Source organism: Aphelocoma coerulescens, chromosome 10 (genome assembly GCF_041296385.1).
Source record: "Aphelocoma coerulescens isolate FSJ_1873_10779 chromosome 10, UR_Acoe_1.0, whole genome shotgun sequence".
NCBI lineage: Eukaryota > Metazoa > Chordata > Aves > Passeriformes > Corvidae > Aphelocoma > Aphelocoma coerulescens.
The window spans coordinates 13844865-13867917 of NC_091024.1; the positions used below are offsets into that span (position 1 = coordinate 13844865).

A 23053-nucleotide genomic window follows, 5' to 3' on the forward strand; every position below is an offset into this window, starting at 1 on the left:
GGAGTTGGTTTTTAGAGAGAGAAAGTGTTTTTTGAGGGGAGCTATCCTGCTAGAACGAAGAATTGGATGGAAATTAGTATACTGTGAATATTGAGCCAAACGTTTTCATTCACTGTCAGGAAAAATGAGAACTCTGCTCTTGACTAGAATATCTGAGGGAGGTGGTTCCTGCTGAGATAGACAGGAGAGTGAAACTGGCTGCAGAGGTTTGTTTTTCCATGAGATACCCTGTTGTTTTGGTTTCCTCCTGCTGATTACCATCATTTAGTGATCTTGGGTTTGTCAGGCCTCAGTGATGACTCAACTCCCCAGCTCAGTTCAAAAGTTTATTCCCTCCAGGTTTTGTATCAGTCTCACAGTCTTGTGTTCCATTCTTTTATAGACACAGCTCCTACTGTCACTGCACTGCCTCTGCCTTTAGACAGTTGGCTCATAATCTGCCAGAAACAGTAAAGTAAAACTGCCTGCAAACCCAGATGTTAGAGAAAGAAAGAATGGCATTTAACATTAAAAACACAGGTAGGGTTATTATTATTGTTTTCTAGATTGAAACAGTTTTGGCATGTATAGGCTAGAGTTAGCATTCCCATTGCTTCTGAAAAAGGCACCGTCAACCTTGGAAATACTAGCAGTGTTTTTCTATTTTTGTTGCTCAACAAAGTATCTTGTTTTAAAATAGCAACTAGAGTTTTTTGGAACAAGTTTACATTTGGGAGATTGTTAAATTAATCTGTAGGAAAGTTTATTCTTAGGGGTGACAATGAGATAATAAATGAAAAAGTTTATTTTCAGATGTCATTAGAAACAAATGTTGAAACCCAAGTACCTAAAAACTGCAACTCAGAGGAATGAGGATATTGACCTTCCTTGCAGTGCTTTAGATACCTGAAACTCATAAAACCTAAAATTGCCTGGTTGTGTTTTGCTCTCCTGGGCTTATGTTTAAATGTTGATATGGCTGGTCCTAAATGCTGGCTTAAAAATGATAATTGGTTTATGAAGGGTACAGTCTTTCAGTAAATATAGTGGAAATACCCAAAAGTCATGCTTCAATTCAAAAAATTATACCAGAGTTGCTTATATTTGAAGTCATTTGATTCCGAAGCAATGAGCACCAACTGTGTGAAGGTAACATTCATAGAATAACATTACATTGATCCAGAATGTGTCAGTCTGGCATTTGTCTTTGTATCACAGAGTATTTGCTTGGGGCTTGGTAGAGCTTGGATATTGATTTCCCTGCATATTGCCATTAGTCTTCATAGTTACATTGAATGGTGGAATAAAGTGAAATAATAAATAATGAAATAATCTAACTTATTTAAAACAATGACAATTTTGTAATTTTTCTCCTTTTCAGGAATAATCCTCTGATAGACATGGAGCCGTATTTTGCTGGTTTTAAGCACATGCACCAGGACTATGAAGTCACTCTTGAACTCGCAAGTGAAGAGACTCAAAAAACTAAAAATGCGCAAAATTCTAGGGCGGGGTCTTATGGTGTCAGCATTAGAGTCCAAGGAATCGATGGACATCCTTACATAGTACTGAACAATACAGAAGGATGTTTGTTAGAAAATCCTTCTCCTCCTGGAAAAGAACAGCAGGTCATTCCTCAGACTGTAAACAAGCCAGCCACAGACTCCAATACTGCTTTTAAGTTGGAGGACAAAATCAGTGAACGTACAAAATTTGCTGGAACACAGCACATACAACCGTCTATGCATAAAAAACTGAAGATAACCAATGTGGATGAAAAGGAAAGTGGAATGCCAGATTTTAAAGATGAAACTATGAAATCTTCATATTTGTTGAATTTTCAAAGACATCCTGAACTTCTGCAGCCTTATGATCCTGAAAAAAATAACTTAAACTTGGATAATTACCAGTCTTCTGTGTGCAGTAAATCTAAGTCTTTTGCAGATGAAAAAACTGAAGCAAAGCCTTGGATTTCCTCATCTAAAGTAGTATCCCTACAGAAAACAAATAAGTACCTTGCAGAGCCAACCAAAGCAAATTCAAAAAAAATACACCCGAACAGGTCAGTAGAAGATTCAAATAAGCAGCTGCTGGATTGTCCCAGTAGCACTATCAGCCTCAGTGACATGTGTGCTTCAGAGTCATTTTCACCTGCAGGAGGATCCCCGTGTGTTAGCCCCACTGCTTATCCTGAGACAAAAAAGCCTAGACCAGATGTTCTTCCCTTCCGCAGGCAAGACTCAGCTGGGCCAGTATTGAATGACTCACGGAGATCATCGTCCTCATCCGCTACTCCCACTTCTGCAAATTCCTTATACAGATTTTTACTGGATGACCAAGAGTATGCCATCTACGCAGACAATGTTAACCGGCATGAAAACAGGAGATACATTCCATTCTTGCCAGGAACTGGTCGTGATATTGACACTGGTTCACTTCCAGGAGTAGATCAGCTAATTGAAAAGTTTGATAAGAAAGTTGATGCTCACAGAAGAGGCAGGTCAGGAAAAAGGAATAGAATTCATCCAGATGATCGTAAAAGATCAAGAAGCGTTGATAGTGCCTTGTCATTAGGACTTGATGTAAATTCTGATTCTTTAGGTGAATTCAGTAAAAGCTTGGGTAAGTCAACTGAGCACTTGCTGAGACCATCTAAAGTTTGCCTTCGCAAGCAGTTATCCAGAGATCAAAAGTCACCTTCCAAAGAGATGAAGATTTCTGCCCGAAGTATTGGAAAATTGCAAATGCCCAATAAAGACACTCAGAGTGGCAGTTTCAGCTCTCTGCAACACCATAAACGTACTGGAGCTGATACCGAGAGCTTGATGGGCAGGTCAGCTACACTCCCAGGACAGAGTAAGAGAGAGGAAGTTAAAACAGTAACTTCCACTTTGTTGTTGCCAAACCCAATCACAAGTACACCTGAATCAGGAACCAAGAAGATCTCTGTAAAAACATTTCCATCCGTCCCTAATATACAGGTAATTCTGAATTTGTTCTTTAAGTGGTCCTTTGCACTCTAGCATACAAAAGCTGCCATATTGTTAATTGTGTATTTTTCTGGTCTTCATTAGAACAAACTCCCATCATACAATACTTCCAAATGGGATTGTTCTGGAGAAATGTAAATATAAATTTTTTGTTGTTGTTGTAAGTATAGAAAATCTGATTTGTAACAAAACTGATTTTTGTATGGGTAAAGGAAGGTGGTGAGGCCAGACAGATTCTCGTAAATGATGTTATGATGATTCTTAAACACAGATGCACAAAAGTAGAATATGAAAAGATATGTATGTGAAATCAGGTTGTTTTCTTTTTTCTTCTGGTGTGAAGTGTAGTTTCTTACTGCAGTAAGCCAAAATTCCAGTGGCTCTTTCAGAAGTTGAGGTCCATAGTACATAAAAGTTTTCATTAATAGGATAGAATGGAGAAGTCCAGTCATACTGTTTGTATTTATAACTCTCACAGGATTGTTATCTTTTGACATTTTACTTTTATCTTTTAGGCAACTCCTGATCTCTTAAAAGGCCAGCAAGATCTTGCACAGCAAACTAATGAAGAGACTGCTAAGCAGATACTTTACAATTACCTTAAGGAAGGGTCAGTAAACATGTTTAACTTTTGGATAGGAGACTGTATTTTCTCAGTATTTGTCTTCTATTACACTTAAAATGTGAAACAGTAAAGTGAAAGCTATAATTAAATTAAACATCTTTTCACAATTCTGTATCTCAGCTGTGTCCTCTAAGGACTAATTATAGGATCCCCAAGTACCCAGGCTATCAAGACTTACATAAGGTATTGTACAGGATATGATTAAATGCACTTGAAACTTGTGAATCAGATTATGGTTTGTCTTTTAAATACATCTGGAATTAAAGTTTGTATAATACAGAGGTTATTGGAGAATCCAGATCATACCTCATGGAAGTTTAAGCCTTTGGGTATTTTAAAAACAGCAACAGCAACAAAGTGTTATTTCCTACAGTTTGACAGAAGCCCTCTTGTTGCTGTGCCTTTAATCCTTTGTGCACCTGTAACTCTTGGTATTTTCTACTGATAACTTACTGAAATATAAAGGAAAGTTTAGTTAAAAATACATGATGCATTTAAATTTCTTTTCATTCCTGATATAGCAGGTTCTGGGGGCTGTTTAAGTGTTATTTTATGGTACAGTAGTCAGGGCTTGTAAAGCCTAGTACTACTACTTATTTGGTCTGTTTGAATAATATACATGCTGAATATGTCTTTCCACAGCCGCAGTCTTACAGAAGAGATTTGCACTTCAAGAGTTCAGTGATCTTTTTTGTTTGGTTGCCTTTTTAGAAAACAGTTGGAATACAAATTTTTAACTCCTTCCTTTAAGGATTTTAATAAATCATAGTTAAGATAATTTCTGATTTGTTTGTATTATTTTGGGTGTTTTTGTTGTGATTGTAATTAGTTTGGACACTCCAAATTTGGTTTCATGTTAACAAAATAGTAACTTTGATCATATAATTGCTTATTTGTACTGTCTATTTTAGAAGTCCTGATAATGATGATGCAACAAAGAGGAAAGTGAATTTGGTTTTTGAGAAAATTCAGACTTTAAAGTCAAGAGCTGCTGGAAAGACGCAGGTAAAGAATTCTTAATTTGCTTTGATGTATTTCGAATTGGTGCAGTATTCAGAGAGGGCTTTGAGAATTGGAAACCCCTTACTGACTTTAACTAAGCTATTCATGTAGTTCCTCAGGAGTATAGCTTAATTTTGATGTCATGAGAAGGATTAAATGCTTATTGTTTATTATTTTATCCTCTATAATAATTAAAAATGAAATTTTTTTTCTTCATATTCTTCTTAATCTAGATATACCTGTGCTTTTTCAGAAGATTTTAAATGTAGTTGCTCACAGCACAGTAAACCTTTTTAAGAAATCTCTTAGCATTTGAGAAGGAGTTTGGAGCAGTGAAGAAAAATGTTAGGCACATTCACATAAAATTTCTTGGGTAAAGATAAAATTTCTTGGTAGAGATAAATGTTAGTCTTTTGACTGCAGTGAGACAGACATGGAATGAGAGACTCATGTAGCTTTTGTTATTAATGACAGCATTATTTATTTGCAAAACACACCCTAGGAAATTACCTAAAAAAGGTATTTGAAAAATCACAGGCATGCTTTCCTTTGATGTCCATTTTGCATAATTAGTGATATCTCAGTACAATTGGCCCCAAATACACATGATTTGATTCATATGTTGCTTAATTTGAATTTTTCTTTATATTTGTATATTTTCTGTTCTATTGTCAACCTGCCTTGAGCAATTACCAAGAAGTTTTATGAAAATGAAATCATGGTTTCTTTGAAAATCTTAGCTTGGCCTGACCCATATGAAAAATCCCTAGTGAGCTCAGGCAGTTGATGGTACACTTTGTTAGTCTTGCTTGTAGCTTTGCTTTAGATTAAAAAAAAGAAACTATTCTCAAGGAACATCTTGGCTTTGTGGGAATAAAGGTCTGTATTTAATTGTAGGTTTCAGATTCTTCGGCTGAAGTAAAAGCATTGGTGGAACAAAAAGCAGAACTTGAAAGGAAAGTGGAAGAGTTAGAGAAAAAACTGGATCTGGAAATTAGGGTACAGCACTTTGTTGTTATAAAGCTTCTGACTATTTCAAATATACTTTTAAAAATAAGTGACAACTGATCCTCCAGCTGAACCCCTTTTGCTTCATATTCTTCTTAATCCAGTTATACCTGTGCTTTTTCAGAAGGCTTTTTATTTAAAGTGTGGTTGGTCATAGCATTGTTAGCCTTTGTAAAAAATCTCTTCTCAATGTTTTGAGAAGGAGTTTGGAGCAGTGACTAAAGCACATGCACAAAGAATTTCTTAGGTGTCTGCAGAGGTAAATGTTAATCTGTTGGTTGCAGCCAGACAGACATGGACTGAGAGACAAACTATTACTCATGTAGCTGCTGTCTACTATTTTGCTTAACTTTTGGTTACAAAATTCAGAATCAGCAAAATTCCAAAGAAGAGAGAGAGGCTACACGAGCAAGCCTGAAAGATCTTCAGTTGCAGCTTGATCAAAGTATATGTGAAAAGGAAGCCTTAAAAAAGCAGCTGGAAGAAAACGAGAAGGAACTCAGGCAAAACCTGGAGGAGTGAGTTAATTCTAGAAAAGTTATCATTGAAATTTGTACCTTTTCTTAAACCTTTTAAATTAAAAGTACCTGTGTCTCCAGAATATGTTGATGGAATCAGATGAGTGACATTTGTTACTGTAGGAAGTGTCTACATTTAAAAGAGTTATGTCTTTAAAATATCTAGAAGGAAGAGAAAGATTGCTGAATTCATAGTCTTCTTCTTAGTGCAAATTGCTTTAATATTTCACAGTCAAAATATATAGTTCAAGTCTTTGAAATGTGGAAACATTTGAATGGCTTGAGTACCAGGTCTGAAATAAAATACAACTCCCCACTTAAATACCTACTTAGAAGATTTGTCATTTTTACCCCTCTGACATTTAATTTTTCTGCCTCATTATATCCCATTCTCTTGTGGGCAACATGGGAATGTGTGTCTTTTTAGTACTCAAATGAACAAATTAGTATTTCTACAAATTAAAAAACCCTGTCTGATTTTTACTGATGAGGCTTTTTCAAGTGAAGATGGAACAGGAGAAACACCAGACTGAGATCAGAGATCTTCAAGACCAGCTCTCTGAGATGCATGATGAACTGGATAATGCAAAACATACCGATGAAGGGGAGAAAGAGATTCTGATTGAGGTTAGTTATGAAGTACCAGGAGGATCAGAAAATCAGAAAAATTGCATGAGAAGAGGGGATTAAGATACTGGTGGAAGAAATACATCCCTTTGCTTTTCCTATTCTATTAATCCAAAACAATGTACCATTATTAGGTGACCTAAGAAAGCATGTTATGATAACTGCATTAACCCTAAACGGAATACAAAGTATAAGTACTATTGTTTTATGGAGCAGGAGAACAGATATCTTAATGGTTGACACACAGGTGAGTTATCCACTATTATCAGATAATAATCTCAGTCAGTTTTAGCAATTAGGATTTGTGTCAGAACAGGAAAGATCAGTTCAAAGAAGATGTATATATTATCAAGGCCAGATAAGATTCAACTAAGAAAATTAAAAGAACTCAACAAAGCAGTCTCTAGATTGTTGGCTTTCTATTGGTGGGACCAGGGAGAAAAGAGAAGGGATAAGAGTCTGGAGAGGAACAAAAGAGTTACAGGGTTTCTGTCACCTTGGGATGAAAGAGGAATTGTCTGTAGCCGTGGTTATACTAATAAACTGATGATGAAATAGAAACACAGCTTATTAAATTTGTTGATAAGGATGTGTAAGAGTATCAGTGCAAGAATATTAAAGATGTTTGCACGCAAGATCTGCTGAGTAGAATTAGCTACCTTGTTTTGTATGGGTGAGATTTGATTACTCTTAAATTACTGTCTCAAATCTCAGGCACTGTAATTGAAAGTTGGACAGAAGTAGGGGAATATCACAAATGATGGTGCTAGTACTGAAAAACATTACCTATGAAGAAAGACTTCAATCTGAATGGAGAAGTGAGGGAAGAGTCAAAAACACATCTTACAGAATGAAAGGTGATAGTGATCAATTTTTCTATGTTGTGTGGAGATAGAGTGAGAAATGAGAGACTTAGCTGCAGAGATTTAAAGAAAGTGTTAGAAGTTTCTGATACTGATATTTAAACAGATACTGATCATTAAACAGAGGAAGATGCTCTCTGGGATGGTGGTAGGATCACTTCCATTCTAGGCTTTTAACGGCAGAGTAGGTCAGGAATGGTTTAGATGTACTGATCCTCCTTCAGTGCAGGGGAAGCTTGCATTCTCTTTTGAAAGTATAATTATTCACAGCTTGAGAAATACCAAATTAGAGAATTCTTGAAGGGGTACATTTTTGACTGTTTCTGTTATTCTGTATTTTGTATGCATGCATGTCTTTAGTCTTCAGAGTCACTGACTATCCACTCCCTTCCCAGCATTTTGGAGAGGGGAAATGACCTCTAGGCTTTACCCTGGTGGGAGGAGGAAGGGTGTGAAGACATGGACTTGGTTGGGAAGCACTTGTTTTGTCTTCAGCACTTGAAGAAGCAACTTTATTTATTCTTTCCAGCAGAAAAGAAAGCAAAGAATTATTGCTGAGTTTGTTTATCTTGCAACTGGGGGGAAAATGCTTTGTCTTTGTTCTTATCTACCTTATTGCTGCTGAAAGTAGGACGTAGGAGTGACTCCTGTATTATTTGCAGATGGCATAACATACACCATTAAAATCTCTTGATAATTTTGCAGCATCAGACATGTTGACCTATTGTATAAAACATCAGCTATATGTTATACTTCTAGTAATATTAGGGTTTAGTAAATTTTTAGCTTTCTATAAAAGCTGTAAAAAATGTCGGTCATATGAAACAAAGTTGTCCTTGGGGAGCTTATGTGCTTTCTTTCTGTGAAACATAAACAGAACATTTCACGTGGGCTATTTGACACACAGCTGTGTTTAATTTTGGGCTTTAGGAGCTGATGCAAATGAAGCAGGATCTGCAAGAAGTATTAATAGCAAAAGATCAACAAGAAGAGATTTTGAGAAAGAGAGAGAGAGAGCTCACAGCTTTGAAAGGAGCACTTAAAGAAGAGGTATCCAGCCATGACACAGAGATGGATAAACTTAAAGAGCAACACAATAAAGAATTGCTGGATCTACGACAGAGCTTGGAGAAAGCAACAGAGGTACATAATTGGTAACAATTACCTCAACAGGGAAAGATCGTACGTTTCTCAGATGCTGTATACCAAATGCTTTCAGGTACTACTATTTTCTTAGCAAAATAGGCAAAGATTTAGGCTAGGAGACTCTTGGCTGCTGAGAATAAGTTTTATTTCATACACACCTAATGTTTTGATTGTTTGTCACAGCTGAAGTTGTGGTCCTTTCTTCAAGCAGTTATTCGCTGCATTTGCTTAATTGCAAACTTTGAGGGAGAATAGATGGGAGTATAGTGCAGAGAACCATTTGCGTGTCTTGGGTTAAACAGAATCACCAAAACCTTGAAGATGCCCTTAAAGAGCACAGAATAAACTTTTTTCTTTGAGTGTGCTTTGCCAATCATAGTGTTCATATAACTTCTACCAGTTCTCTGCAGTTCTTTGCAGCCCATTGTTCCTACATTCAGCTTCTTGAGTCACATCCTGTTCCCTGGTTGCATTGTCCCACCTTGTCCATTCAACTTCTTTTTGTGTTTTATTTTGTGTCCTTTTCATTTATTGAACATAGCTTGTTTACTAAATGGTCAAAGGAGTCCGAGCACAAGGAAACAGCAGGCTTTTGGGTGTTTTGAATCAGACAGGAAGAAGACAGAACTGAAGGAATTGCCTCTTCCAGCATCAGCAGGAAGTCTTTGTGAGAGGGAGAATAGGAACAAGTTTTAGACATGCATATTTGTTACTGTTTTCCAAAAGATGTCCTTTGTGAAATTTTCTTTGTAGAGGCAGCAGGTAGGAATATATTGACAGATTTTTTTGAGATGGGGACAATTCTCTTAAAGTTTTGAGCATTCTTTTTACAGTGACAGCTTTTTGTGTCTTTTCTGTATTCCCTTGTTTTATTTCTCAAATGTTTGAGAAAATTTCTGCAGGCAAACCGTGCTTGACCAATGTCAGAACTGTAGGCCTAGTTCTATGCTTAAAAATACCCGTGCTAATTTATGGTTTTTTACCTACACTGGTCTTAGGTGAGTTGTAGTTACCCTGCTGGTTGTGACCTAAAACATAATAAAGAACTGAGGGAAAATTAGGCTTGAAGCTCGAAAGAGGTTTCCAAAGCTTTATATGCTGTGAGCAAAGTAGGAGCTCGTGGAAGATGCTGGATAGATATTGTATGATTGAATTCTGACAAAAGATTATCCTTTTAAAGGATTGTTTTTAAATGTGCAATTTTCTTCAGAGGTTAGAAAATTTTATAAATGCTGGTTTGTTTATGCAGCCTAGGACTTGTACTTGAGATTGTTCAGCTTTGCTTAAATGTGTTGTTTCTCTTTGTTTTACATCATCATGAAGATATTTGACTTGTCTGAGCTGCATGAACTGAATAAACTTTTTTCTTTGAGAGAAAAGCAGAACATTTAAATTATCATTTTTTATTACACAGTAATTGTAGTGACAGCTCAACCTCAATGAACCATCTTTCAAAGTTAGTGCATGGTAATTTACTGTATTTCAATTATGGAACTGTAATTACGACTGACAAGAAATGAAAGAGCAGTCTGTTTGGCATAACAATAACACAGTCTGGGAAATGGCTCTATGACTGGGTTGCTGTGGCTTAGAGATAGTTATAAATAGCATTTATTTACTTGCATGACATAATCTATATAATGGTAAATTTAATAAGATGTTCAAAAGTGAAATTTATTTGATGTTGGTCTACGTACCAGTTCTCTTCCCATTTGAGTTGAAATTTTTATTTGAAGTAAAACTTCTAACATGTTTAATTGGAAGGTGGTGTTTTGATTCACTTTTGGTTTTTTTTTTTAATCTTGCTAGTATTTGTACTCAGTGATTTCTTGAAGCACAACATTATTTTTATGCCTGCTGGCTGAGATTATTTGTTGAGTTTCATATATCATTTATCAGGAAAGTATAACCATTCTCTGCAGGAAGTTAGCTGACTCATCTGGTGTGATCTCATATATATTGTTATTTCTTTGGATTATAATTAATCTGAAATACCCAGGAGACATATACAATTGAAGCTACTTGGCCTGCTAATTTTTTTTTTTATATTATTGCAAGGTGGAAAGATTAATACTGGATGGCAGGACACAAGAAATCTACATCAAAGATTAGTGGAAAGGGTCATTCTGTTGTATTTGATGAGGAAAACAGGGGTGTAAGTGCTGTAATAATGGTTTGTCATACAGTAAATGTGGATACTGATGTTCGATAGATGAGGTGGTATCAGGATCTCTATGTACAAATCATCTTCTGAATCATCCAGATTTGTACAATGAATAAAGGTGTTTTGTGATAGATATATAGGCTGTTAAGGAAGTTTTTGCTGGGACAAAGGAAGTAGTTTTTATGCCAGTGTTAAATCAACAGAATTTTCGTCTGCTGGAGGCATCAGTTAGATTGGCAAGTAATGTACAGTGCATTTAGTCTGTGTCATTAGAATGCCACATAGATCTGTTTGGAAATAATGTTAGAAACATACTCAAGGTTATCTGCTAGAAGAACAGAGCAGGGTTGTTTGTCATTATGATTCTGTTCTCATGCTCACTAATGCGGTGCTAGTTTGGGGGGTTTTTGTTGGGTTTTTATTGTTGTCATTATTTGGTTTCTGGTTTTTTAATAGAGATTTTTATGTAAAGCCACAAATATCTTAATAGATATTATTTTTCTTTGCTACAGTTTACCTTTTTAACTTATTTTTGTGTTTTGTCTTTTGCTTGTGGTGGTCTTGAGATGGCTGTGACTATTCTTGATTTCATTGCTTGTTTATTGAAACTGAGACCAGACTATTTTCATTTAACAAGAGGAAAAGTTCTACTCTTCCATAACATACCTCTGTGGGATAATAACTGCCTTTAATTTAAGAATAAATTTTTAAATTAATGTCTTTCTGATTAAGAATAGATTTCTCCATAATTGCAGGATTAATATGAATTCCATTCCAGTTTTTCATGTCATAGAAGCATTTCTGTTATTTAATCTGACTCTACAACACAACAGTCCAGAATTGTACTACTTTAACCATGAGTGCTCTATCACTGTAGATGAGGTGCCACTGTTTCAGTAAAATTTGGAAATAGCTTTTGGAATGTAATACTACAGGTAAAAGGTTGTAGCAGATTGCAACTAGTACTGTTCAAATTCCACTGAAATTGTATCAGCTCAGGAGTGCAGTTGCAAACTGTTCAGCACTTCACATTTATGTCTGTATTTAGAGAAGCAGTCTGAACAAATGGTGTTGTTCAGAAAAAGCTGTAATCACCACGTTAGGAAGAGGCTTATCTAAACCTGACCTTGACCGATTTATTTGGCATGTCGTATGTCTGACCTTGTTCTCAGAATGTTAAAACAGACACTCAGAGTTTAGAGTTGATTAATTTATCAACACATTTAAGAATGCAATGAAGCTGGTGATCATGTTACCATTAACTGACATGTGTGTGTTACATATGATTATGTTATGATTAAAGAGAAGAAGGAATTTTACCAGAGCAAATGTAGGAACAGTAATAGACAGTGGTTGCTTTCTGCACATGTTACCAATTAAAAGGGTACCCCTTCAAGATAAGAAAATAATATAAAGCTTTGGATATTATACATGAGAAGAAGCTTTGGTTTTAGCTTTTCTCCATCTTGTTAATTTAGGTGAATCTAGCACAAACTGTAAAGACCTTTGAAATGAAAAGTAACTGTTGAATCTTTTTCTACTTAACCTGATGATACAATGTTTCTTCCTCAAAGCTAATAAAAATCTCCCCCATAGAGCAGAAACTTAACAAAAACTAGCTTAAGCATTCCAAATGTTACTGAGATATATACTCTGTATGCCTTTTTTGTAGAAATGGCTTGGAATTCATAGTTGAAATGTAAAATGAAGCAAAACTAAATTTAGAATATTCTGAGAACCTATTTTGGAAAGTACTGTACAGTGAACAGTGGTTACCCAAGCTACTTGGGGAAAAGTGAAGGTGTAAGTGTGGAACATTGCAGAGCCACTTTGATACTTTTAAGTGATAGATTTAATGTATGTAACTGTAAAATTATGTGTGTGTATATATATATGAAAAATCCCAGTAGGATCCTGCTACCTTGTTCCACTCTAAGGTGAAATCTTGGGATTGAAATTGATAATGCTAAAACCCATGGTCTTGATAGCAGCAAAAGAAGCAAATGATATAATCAGAATTACTCGGGCATGGAAACATCGTTATGCCCTCTTATGCATATCTGAATCTGCATCCTGAATGCTGTGTCTGAGGCTGCTTTGTTCACCTCAAGCAAGATACACAACAATTGGAAAAGATTTAGAGAGGTGGTCTAGGGTTTGAAATGCCATGGATGGGTATTTTCTTTCCTCTGCCTGCCTGAGGCAGCTTTTGCCACATTGAAATAACACTTCTTTGTTTCAGTTACAGAAGCTGATTGGTAACTGATCTAAACTGTGTACAGAGTCAAATAGTGGAGTGACTGGTCCAAGTCACTGTTTCATCTTTCATGACCTAGCCCCTCTCCCCCTTTCATTTTTTGCCTTCTTTCACCAGCCTTCTAAGCCTGGTAAGATTCTGATTGATTTTCGGTGTGGTACAAACACAGATGGAGGGAGGGTACGCAGACAGAAGTGTAATGGTGGAAGGAAAGCTGCAGGCACTCCTTAAATAGGAATCATTATTGGAAACACGTATTTTAGAACTGCATATGAAACATTTGGGAGACAGATTTGCTTTGTTTTGCCCAATGTGCCTGTTCTGTGTGTGGAAAGGAAGTTGGTAATAGCATCAAGCATGTTTTTAGGACCCATTAAAGGAAGTACCAAACAAAAAAATTATGGAATATTAGTGTTGTCAACAAGAAAATAAAATGTGCCTCTAAAGCACTCTGAATATGTAGCTTGATGACTGTGTCTTGAAGTTCCACCTCCTCTAGTCTTTCATTTCTGTGCAATTTACTCCTCCATTTATTTGGTGGGTACATATGTGTGTTTGGGTGCAGGCAGTACCATGAAACTACAGCTTGAGTGGGTTTTATACTGTATGTAGAGTCAAGAAAACCTCTGAGCAAAACTGTCCTGCAAAGTTCTGTTTGAGTTGAATTGGACCACATCTATAGGATAATAAAAATTAATTCTGTTTATCTGTAATAGTCATTTAACTATTGTGAACCTTCCTCTGCTAGGACTATTTCAGTAAGTCTGTGTTGGGAAGGGGGGGTCGTTAGTGTGAATTTTTGTTTTTTCTGTTTCTGAACCTTGGCAAGAGCCAGGTACTTCTTTAATGGCATCAGGAGGATCTCTAATCCTTACTAGCAGAAGCCAGTTTATGTATTCAGGTGATTTGTCTCTGAAAGTGTATGTTTGTTTGTGTATGTATGGGAAGTGTTTGACTGTCAAACAGGAGGGAACAATGTGAACACAGAGTTAGTTAATATTTTACTCCAGTCTATCCAACAACTTCTGACCTTCAAAGGACTGTTAGTATAAGCCAGTCTGAGTATGTCATGATACATAGCCAGGGGGATAATATGACATTGATACAGGTACTGGTTAAGAGGTTAATACTTTCCTGGCCCTGCATTTTATGACTTATATAAATGTTAGGTCATGCCTAAATTGGAAAATTTTGTTTAATATGCTCTGTGTAAAAGAGGGCTGCATTCTCAGTCTTAAAATGTAGGTATTTTAATATTTCCTTACATCTCATAAATGAAAACCTAAATAGTTTTGGAAGTAATACTAAGGTCGTGGTACCATTTCAGTCAGTGCAAATGACCTTGTAAGAAAACAAATCTTTTCTCTAAACTGCCACCAGTGAATTTTTAATGAGTTAGTAGAATGGCTCTAGCTGAAATGAAATGAGAGACCAGTCTGGCTTGCTTGTAAATTTGTGCACTTGCTTACTGGATAATCTCTTGAAGTACAGCAGAGAATTTAAGCTGGTTGCAGTGTACCTCGCTAAGAGAAGGAAAAAACACTCACCCTTTTAATAGGTAACTAATAACAGTTAATTTCCAAAGGCATAGCCATGTGTTAAAGCTGGCTAGGCCTCATTTTGAGATGATGGGAAGAATTAATATAATCAGTGTCAGGTACAAAAACACTAAGTGCAGCCATTTAGGCTTTTTTCCAGAAGCTTTGTTGCTTTTGTTGTAACCTTTTTTTGGGGCATAGGGAGGATGGGGCGGGTGGGTTGGTAGCCTAACACTCCATTTCTAAGGAGTTTTCATACTCCTTTTGTAGACATGTGAGATTTTATTATCCATGCTATCCAATGTTCCTCTGTTATTCATCCCAAGGCTTCCAACTGCTTTAAGAAATAGTGTCTGGGGTTAGAAGAATTGCCTAAAGGTACACAGTGGGTAAAAATGCCAGAATTACAAGCAGAGGTACAAACAGAAATAAAGACCTGTTATTTGCATACCTGAACTTTGAAAATTAGATGACTGTAGCTGAATAATACTGATTTCAAAGCTCTCTTTACCAAAGAGCTAATAGTAGTGGCATTTAAAGGGTTGTCGCTGTGTGGAGACTCACTACGTTTGTCTTTTTTTCCCTCAGATTCAGTCTTTGGGTCTAGAATGGTTTGGGATTTTTTTTCTTTCGTTGGAAATCACCTTCATGTTACCTGAGGAAATCAGTGTCTAGTTGTTTTATTTAAACTATTTTGTTTATATAAAAAAAGAAGAGGAAAAGACAATAGAAAGATATTTGATATCTCCATCACTGCTATCCCCTCTGGATCATCTCAGGGAGGTGGGTAGATATGAATCCCTGAAGCCACATGAAACTTCTTACATGTAGTTCAAGAAGTTAAACTAGTCCAGCATCAAATCCTAAAAAGGTGGCCCATGAGTCTTCAGAGCTGATGTCAGCAGCCAATATCTTAATACCTGAAGTGTTCTACACCAGTGTTAGAATGAAGTGAGCAGCACCACCATTTCCTTTTTTCAGAAGATTTTGGAAGATTATTGTGTCATTTACTTAGATTCCACAATTATGAATATAAAAAGAAAATTGAAAATCTGTTACTTCCATTAAAAAGCTCCACTTTGTGCCCCAGCTCATTTTGAATGGAGATTTACTCTCCAAGTATGGCTGTTAAAGAACAAACAGTTAATCGGTTGAAATAGTTTTCACAGAATAACAGAATCAGTTAGGTTGGAAGAGGCCTCTCAGATTACTGAGTCCAGCCTATGACTGAACACCACAATGTCAGCTAGACCATGGCACCAAGTACCATGTCCAATCTTTCCTTAAAAACCTTCAGGGATGGTGACTTCACCACCTCCCTGGGCAGTCTGTTCCAGTGTCTAATCATGGTTTCTGTGAAAAAATTCTTCTTAATGTCAGACCTAAACCTCCCCTACTGCAGCTTGAGGCCACGTCCTCTCGTCCCGGCGCTGTTCCCTGGGAGAAGAGACCGACCCCCACCTGGCTACACCCTCCTGTCAGGGAGTTGTGGAGAGTGATAAGGTCACCCCTGAGCCTCTTCTCCAGGCTGAGCCCCCAGCTCCTTCAGCTGCTTCTCATCAGACTTGTGCTCCAGACCCTTCCCCAGCTCCACTGCTCTTCTCTGGACCTGCTCCAGCACGTCAATGTCCTTCCTGGACTGGGGAGCCCAGAACTGGACATGCAATTCCTGATACTCAGTTGAACTGGATTCTGAAAAGAAATGTAAAGGTTTTTAGAAAAATTTGCTGACTTTTGCCTGATAATCATTTGATTTAGCCAAAATTTAGTGATTCTAATATGCAGTGAATGAGATACTAAACTTCCACACACTTCAGGTCTTCCTTTATTTTGTAAAAGTACTCTAAGGATCCTGTAGTGTGTAGTCACTGCCAAAGGGGAGTTTCACCAGCCAAAACACTGAAGTCAGCCAAAACTATTTTTTAATGATCAGTTACACAACGTCTCTCATCTCTTTGCCAGTGTGCAGGGTGTGGTAAAAAAAAAGGTGGGGAGCCACAGAATATTTTCTGCATTCCTATCCAAAAGTATTTTTTTCTGTATTCAGGTTGAAACCGAACATTTCATTTGCATCTCAAGGACCTTGTTTTTGTGTTCTGTCCAGTTTCTTTGGGTTTACACAATAATGAAAGGTGGGAAAGATTTTGATGCCTTTTATACTACCTGTTCACTGCTTGCAACAAAGTTCAGAGTAGAATACTACGTAAATGTATTTGCTTTACTGAGATTTCTGCAACAAAGGTGGTGTAACAGTATTTATTATTTTGACTGGGTCTTGACCAAATTTAATATGTTTTAAAATACTTTGGACACATATATAACTATATACAAGGACACAAAGCTGAGCTTTATTAGGTTAATTTATTGTTAGGCAGAACACCTGAGAAAGGAGCAGGATGAAAGATCAGGGAAATGTATTTTACTGCTGATTTTACCTTATGTTCCGTAGGCCTAAAGCTGAAAACCGAATGCCACATCCATATAAATTCCAGCAGCTGTGACTATGTGGGCTCAGATAAGCAGACCTATGCTAGTTAAAACTTTATAGATCAGGTGTACATATCAAAACAAACAATACACATGTACCTATATATATATGTGTGTGTGAGTATATGTGTGCATGCATTCATTCGCTTCCTTCTCCTCTGTCACGAGTTAAATGGAGCTTGTACATACTATTAAAAACTTGTTCTGGAGAAAGAATGATAGAGATTTTTTCACAAACTTTTAATTCCTTTTCTCAACATAGCTGTCATCTTCTAAGTAATGTTATTCCCTGTAATAAGTATAGGAAAGGAAGAGGTAGAGAGATCAGTGTTGAGAGGAGCCTTTATTTGTGCATGTCCAAATTCAAGTGCCTAGGTTAACATTGTTAGCCATTACATAGTCCTTGGTATAATCAGGGTACAATTTTTCCTGACTTTAGTCACAACTGCACACTCAAGTCTATGGAAACCAAACCCCAGTGTCTCAAACACCAAGGAAGTTAAGGAGCATGTAGTTATTGATCCTCTGGAAATATTTGGCTGAGTGACTTGCCTCAGGAGGTCTTTGCCATAGACAAGAATAGACTCTGGATTCTCTAGGGCTGGTTTTGGGTACCTTAGCTGTGAAACTGTCATCTCTTTATTGCCTCACTCATTTCTGCAGTAAACTCTTAACTTCTCAAGCTAACTGACTTTAAGCTTTAGTATTAAAATGTATGAGAACCAATAAAAAAAAATCAGTAGTTATTGAACACCATGGATTATTTTCTGCCACATATGATCTATTTTTGTGGTCAGAAACGTATTTTTTTCAATGTATCTTTCTTTTAGGATTTGATAACTTGTTTTATATGGTTTGAGTCCACTGCTGGGCTAATAAGTAAAGTTACTGCGTGTGTACTGTGGCACAATGTTAACATCAGAATGCAGAAAGCTTATCTTCAGTCAGTCACAGAGGACTTTGTATTGTGGGATCTTCTCCGTAGAGCTGTGTTTTCTTTCTTCTAGACAAGTTTCTTTTTCTTTATTCTCAGCTTTTTTTCAGAAATTCACAACCCATTTCCAGCTCCTTTTACCTAATCTCTGTAGCTTAATTTTGCTGATAAGGCTTACACAGTCTTAAATCAGGAGTTTAAACATGATAAAATATGAGAAAGTATAAGAAAATATTTTGTGGATTCAAAGGTAATAAATAAGAAGGTGATATGAGTGTGGTTAAGAAGTCTTCAAATGATGTGGTTATTAAGAGAAAGGTATTGTTCCTTCAGAGATGGAGGAGATGAACATCTGAATGTAAAACAGGCTAAATGTAGGGACTAGAAGGCACTTAGTGCCCTGGAAGACAGAGCAAGAACAGGCAAACTGAAAGGAAAGACAAAACAAATGCAAGCAAATAAGCACAATAAGCAAAATGCTATAGGGTATTTACTTACATAAAAATCATTCTGTAATACAATGCAGTAAATAGTAACAGTAAGAAGTTGGTTTACTAAAACATGCTGCCACAACTAGTAAGTGGGAGTAAAAAGAAAAAAGTGTGTTTTCTATATCATAGGGAAGAAACTGCAAAATTGGAATTCAGATATGTTACTTTTAAGATCCAAAGAGACCACTTCAATGTTTGATAAAATTGCCCCCCTCTTCTGTTTTTCAAGGGGCTTGGATTTTTGCAGAGGTGTTTTGGTTTTTGTTTTTTCTTTTTCCTTTTGTATGGCAAATACATCTGAATATACAGTATTTCATTCCAGGTTCTGTTGTCAAGAATCTTGTTTAACCAGTTTTGTCTGTTTTGTGCTCTGTATGTTTACGTACATAAACTCCTTTAAACTTTCTGAAGAGACTGATCTATAATTCTGTGAACTAAAGTTCTTATATTAACAATGCTTGTTAATGTTTCATATTCAACTTAAATCATTACTTTGTGACCTTCACCCAGTTCTGTTACTGTGGGTTAAATTATATAAACTTAGTTGAAATAATTGCCAAAACTTTTCCAACATCCCCAAATAAATAAATGTAAAGAATTTATGAATGGTCACCAACAGGAGTCATTAATTGATGTCATGTCATTAAGCCTTAAGGACCGTTAGTTAACTCACACTGTAGTTAACTCACAGTGTTTATGTGCAGCACCATTACAAACAAGTCATGTCTGGACTGAGGGAAATGGATCCACGGCACAGTCTCTTCCTGTCTGGCTTTTTCCTCATTTGTACTTACTAGCTCTTCAATGTTCAGTTTTCCTTCTTCTTTCATCCCTATCACTCTAACCCACTAACTGAATGCTTTTGCAAACAGCCTTCAACTCCTGTTTTTGAGTGTGTGAGCCAGTCCCTGAATTTTCAGTGAAAACATGGGACCCTGCTCATGCAGGCAGAACCACAGAGATTGTCCCTGGCTGTTAGCAAATACTGTTGGACAGTTTAAGGTGTCCTTGTTGTTGCCACTTTCAGTTTTAGCCTATGAAGCGCAGCAATTGCCATTCAGACTTTATCAATGTACATGGTAATTTCACTGTCATTTCAATGCAGTGGTTTTCATATCTTCTACTGCCATGTTTTGTTAGGGAAATTCTATGCAGAATATGGTGAACCATCTCTAACAACAGTATTAACTGTACATGTGGTCTGTACTTGAGTAATACTGCCTGCTGGCTGTGTGGGACTGCTGGAGCACACTGCCTGTGTGCAAGGGTTCCATAGGCAAAGGACACAACAATCCTTTTGTGCGTCAGCAGTGGCCGTGTATGATTTGATAGCTGCTGGCCTGAACCTTATGTAAGTGTTCAATATATGGACAGTGATCTTTCTCCCCTAATGGTGTTGCTACGAGGTCTGTCAGAACTGCTTGTATGCTTTGTGTATGCTCTCCAGTGATACCTAGGTTTTTGTCTGTCATGTTCACCTGTCTTTCCAAGAGCAGGCCTGGAGGGGAGGTAGAAGGTAATGTGGGGTGCCAGATAAGACTAACAGTGGAGAATACAAGAAGGCAAGAGCTATGGAGACTTTTGATACCCTAACTTTCTGTGGTAATGTGTTATAGGATATGGCATATGTTGCCAAAAGCTCTTACAATCCAGAAGCTTCATTTGTGCCAGTAAAGAGCTCTGCATGAAATTCTCAGTACTCTGGGGAAAAATGAATATAAGTTTTTTTCTGTCTAAACCCAGCTGTGTAATTTGACTCTTTTGGAGAGGTGATGCTATGTGTGCTTTCTCTTACACAAAGAACATCTAAACTGTATTTGTATGGTTTGACTGTATTTAAACTTCACTATCAAATTGAAGATACTTTTGGATTGTTTTGTCTAGTATCCTCCTGAATATCCTCAGGGTGATCTTCCATGCCTTATATGTGTAGTACAGTTGTGTAAGGTAAACTGGTAAGATAGATACTCCTTTGTTTCTTTTTGGTCTTGTCTGAAACAAGAAAAGATGAAAAAGATGTTGAAACAATAGTGTACAGTGAAACCACATTGTGAAGAAAATTCCTGGTACTCTCCCCAGAATGTAAGTAAGAAAAATGTTCGGTCTCCAACTACAATACAGTGCAGCTCCCTGTATATATGAAGAGAGTTTTCTACCATCTTGGAAAAGTATATGCATGTGAAAGAATTTTGTACTTAACATGTTAGAGAATTTCGTTGGGCAGGTGTAACCCTTGTAATGATGCCAAGGCCATTAGACCTGTGAAGATCTGCTGGCTAAGTGCTGGTCACTCAATCCCTGGAACTTTAGGAAGGTTTTTTTTATATACCTAATTTATTTCCAAGATTTTAAATTAGGTTAATAAAGATAATACTTGCAACCTACCCTTTATGCTTCTCTACATTTTACATATACTCACCTATCTTCTTGCTAACTTACTGAAATACATAGTGAAAATGAGAGCAAATAATAGTTTAGTTTAATTTTGAGTCTGTATCCTCCGGTATGTACAACAAAAAGCAGGCTGGAACAGATCTCTAGATAATGACTGCATCTGTATAATCTGAACTCAATTTTGACCTTCTTAGGTTAAATCATATATATAGATAGATGTTACTTTTGTGTTTATTTATGTATGTAGATCTCTGGGGTGGGGTTGTTGCGTTGTTTGCTTTTTGTGTGTGTGCATCCACTTTTAAGTAAATACTGCTTCCTGTGTTGGGAAAGTAGAGCAAACCATGGTAGATGTGGTGGAATCTCCAGGTCTCATGTGGGTCTACTGCAGTCCTGTCTTATTGTGCAGCCCCGGGTAGGCAGTTGGATGAAAAAGAACAGACAAATCAACATTCCTTTCCCTGAACTCCCCAGCATGCCTCAGCTGCTTTCACTCAGCTCCAGAAGGGAGAAATGAGACTAAAAGGAGCCACTGGTGGAGTGCTTGCTAATTAGTAAAACTTTGCTGCATGCAGAAAGCAAAAATTAAAGGAATATATACATGCTATTGAAATGTCAGTATGCAAAAGCCTAAAGAATCAACAGAGATTTATTTCAGAGTGTTTAACTAGTCATGTGCTTAGAAGAACAAGTTTTTTCAGTATTTTCAAAAGACCAGAACTTGTCAGCCTGCTTATGCTGCCAGTTTTTGTATAATAAGTTCATTGACCCTGTAGACAGTCTGAGTGTTTTCTGAGTTACCGCTTTATCTAATTTGCATGATTTTAAAGTTCTTGCTTGCTAGAAAACAGTCTAGTGAGGGCACTCTTTATAAACACCCTTTTATATAACTTTGCTTATTCCTTTTGGGTAAGAGGAGGGGAAGATCAAGAGCAACAATCAAAAATAGCATAAATGAAAAGTTATTTTCATGCTTTCTAAAATACTTTACAAAATAGTTTCTGAGTAGTTTGATAGGATTTCTTTTGTTTTCACCTAGATAAATACAATTTCACATGCAAAAATGTTGTGTTTGGTAATTAATGTGTAATTACTGACTGTTATCAGATAATGTAGAGGCCAAAAGGTATAAATGGATTTGAGAAGGATTAGAGAAATTAATGGCTGATACATTCATGGAAGAAAACCAGTGAGAGCTGAGAGTGTATAATAAGGAAAGGCTTGCCCCCATGATTGTTCTTCCTCTTTTTGCCTGTAAGCATCAGCCTTGGCCATGAGAGAGAATCCTGGTCTAGATTGATTCCTATGTCTGTTCTGGTGTTCTTGCTATTGTTTAAGGTCTTGGAGTAGAAGGCAGTGGGGCTGCACTTGAGAACCAGATCTTTATACAGAGTACAGTTTTGTATCAGCCCCTGTAATGCCCAGGAGCAAGAACCACCCATTGTATCTTGGGTTCTTTTATGTTCTTTAGAGGGGATTCTGAATGAGAAGTCAGTGAAGAGCAAAGATTAAATCCTTCCAGCTCTTTACGGAATTAAATGTTTATGAGTAGATACCTGGTCTGTGTTACAAGAGTACAGATAATATAACAATATAGACAGATACTTCCACTCATGGTTTCCACAGTAAATGGTAGGGTGTTTTAGAGGGTAAGTGGTAAGGTGATGATTAGCTCTGAAACATTATGTGCTGCAGCCAGTTGCCCTGCAAAAAAAATTCAAAAATCCATTGCCACAAGTTGTGATGCATAGTTCATTATAAGTGGTGTGAGTGCTATGTATTGATTTGAGTTTCTGGAAAAAAAACGGTATCTTTTTGAATACAAGTTGAGCTCAGTATTCAATACAAGTTGAACCCCCACTGTTTTTTTAGTGTCAAGGTCTCTTTATATTATCTGTCATTTACTCTGCAGCCCCACAAATAGTTGCATGGATGTAGTGTGTTGTATGTTAGTGCTTGGAATCATCAGTGGGGTGAGGCTGCCTAAATTTTGTGTTGCTGTGGAAGACACTCTTCATAAGGTCCATATG

At 36.8% G+C, this 23053-nt stretch overlaps 1 protein-coding gene across 5 annotated transcripts in view; it reads left to right on the forward strand.

Annotated features, from left to right (window-relative positions):
* Nucleotides 1-23053, forward strand: part of CGNL1 (cingulin like 1) — a 55535-nt gene that overhangs the window by 13249 nt on the left and 19233 nt on the right. For 4 of the 5 annotated variants that reach the window (XM_069025989.1, XM_069025985.1, XM_069025987.1 and 1 more), the window contains exons 2-8: nucleotides 1361-2960; nucleotides 3485-3579; nucleotides 4506-4599; nucleotides 5494-5595; nucleotides 5974-6122; nucleotides 6614-6749; nucleotides 8543-8755. In XM_069025989.1, coding sequence (XP_068882090.1) covers nucleotides 1380-2960; nucleotides 3485-3579; nucleotides 4506-4599; nucleotides 5494-5595; nucleotides 5974-6122; nucleotides 6614-6749; nucleotides 8543-8755 — 2370 coding nt within the window. In that variant the 5' untranslated portion in view covers nucleotides 1361-1379. Of the gene's footprint in view, nucleotides 1-382; nucleotides 520-1360; nucleotides 2961-3484; nucleotides 3580-4505; nucleotides 4600-5493; nucleotides 5596-5973; nucleotides 6123-6613; nucleotides 6750-8542; nucleotides 8756-23053 lie in introns of all 5 variants that reach the window. The other variant, XM_069025986.1, reaches the window with a different exon arrangement.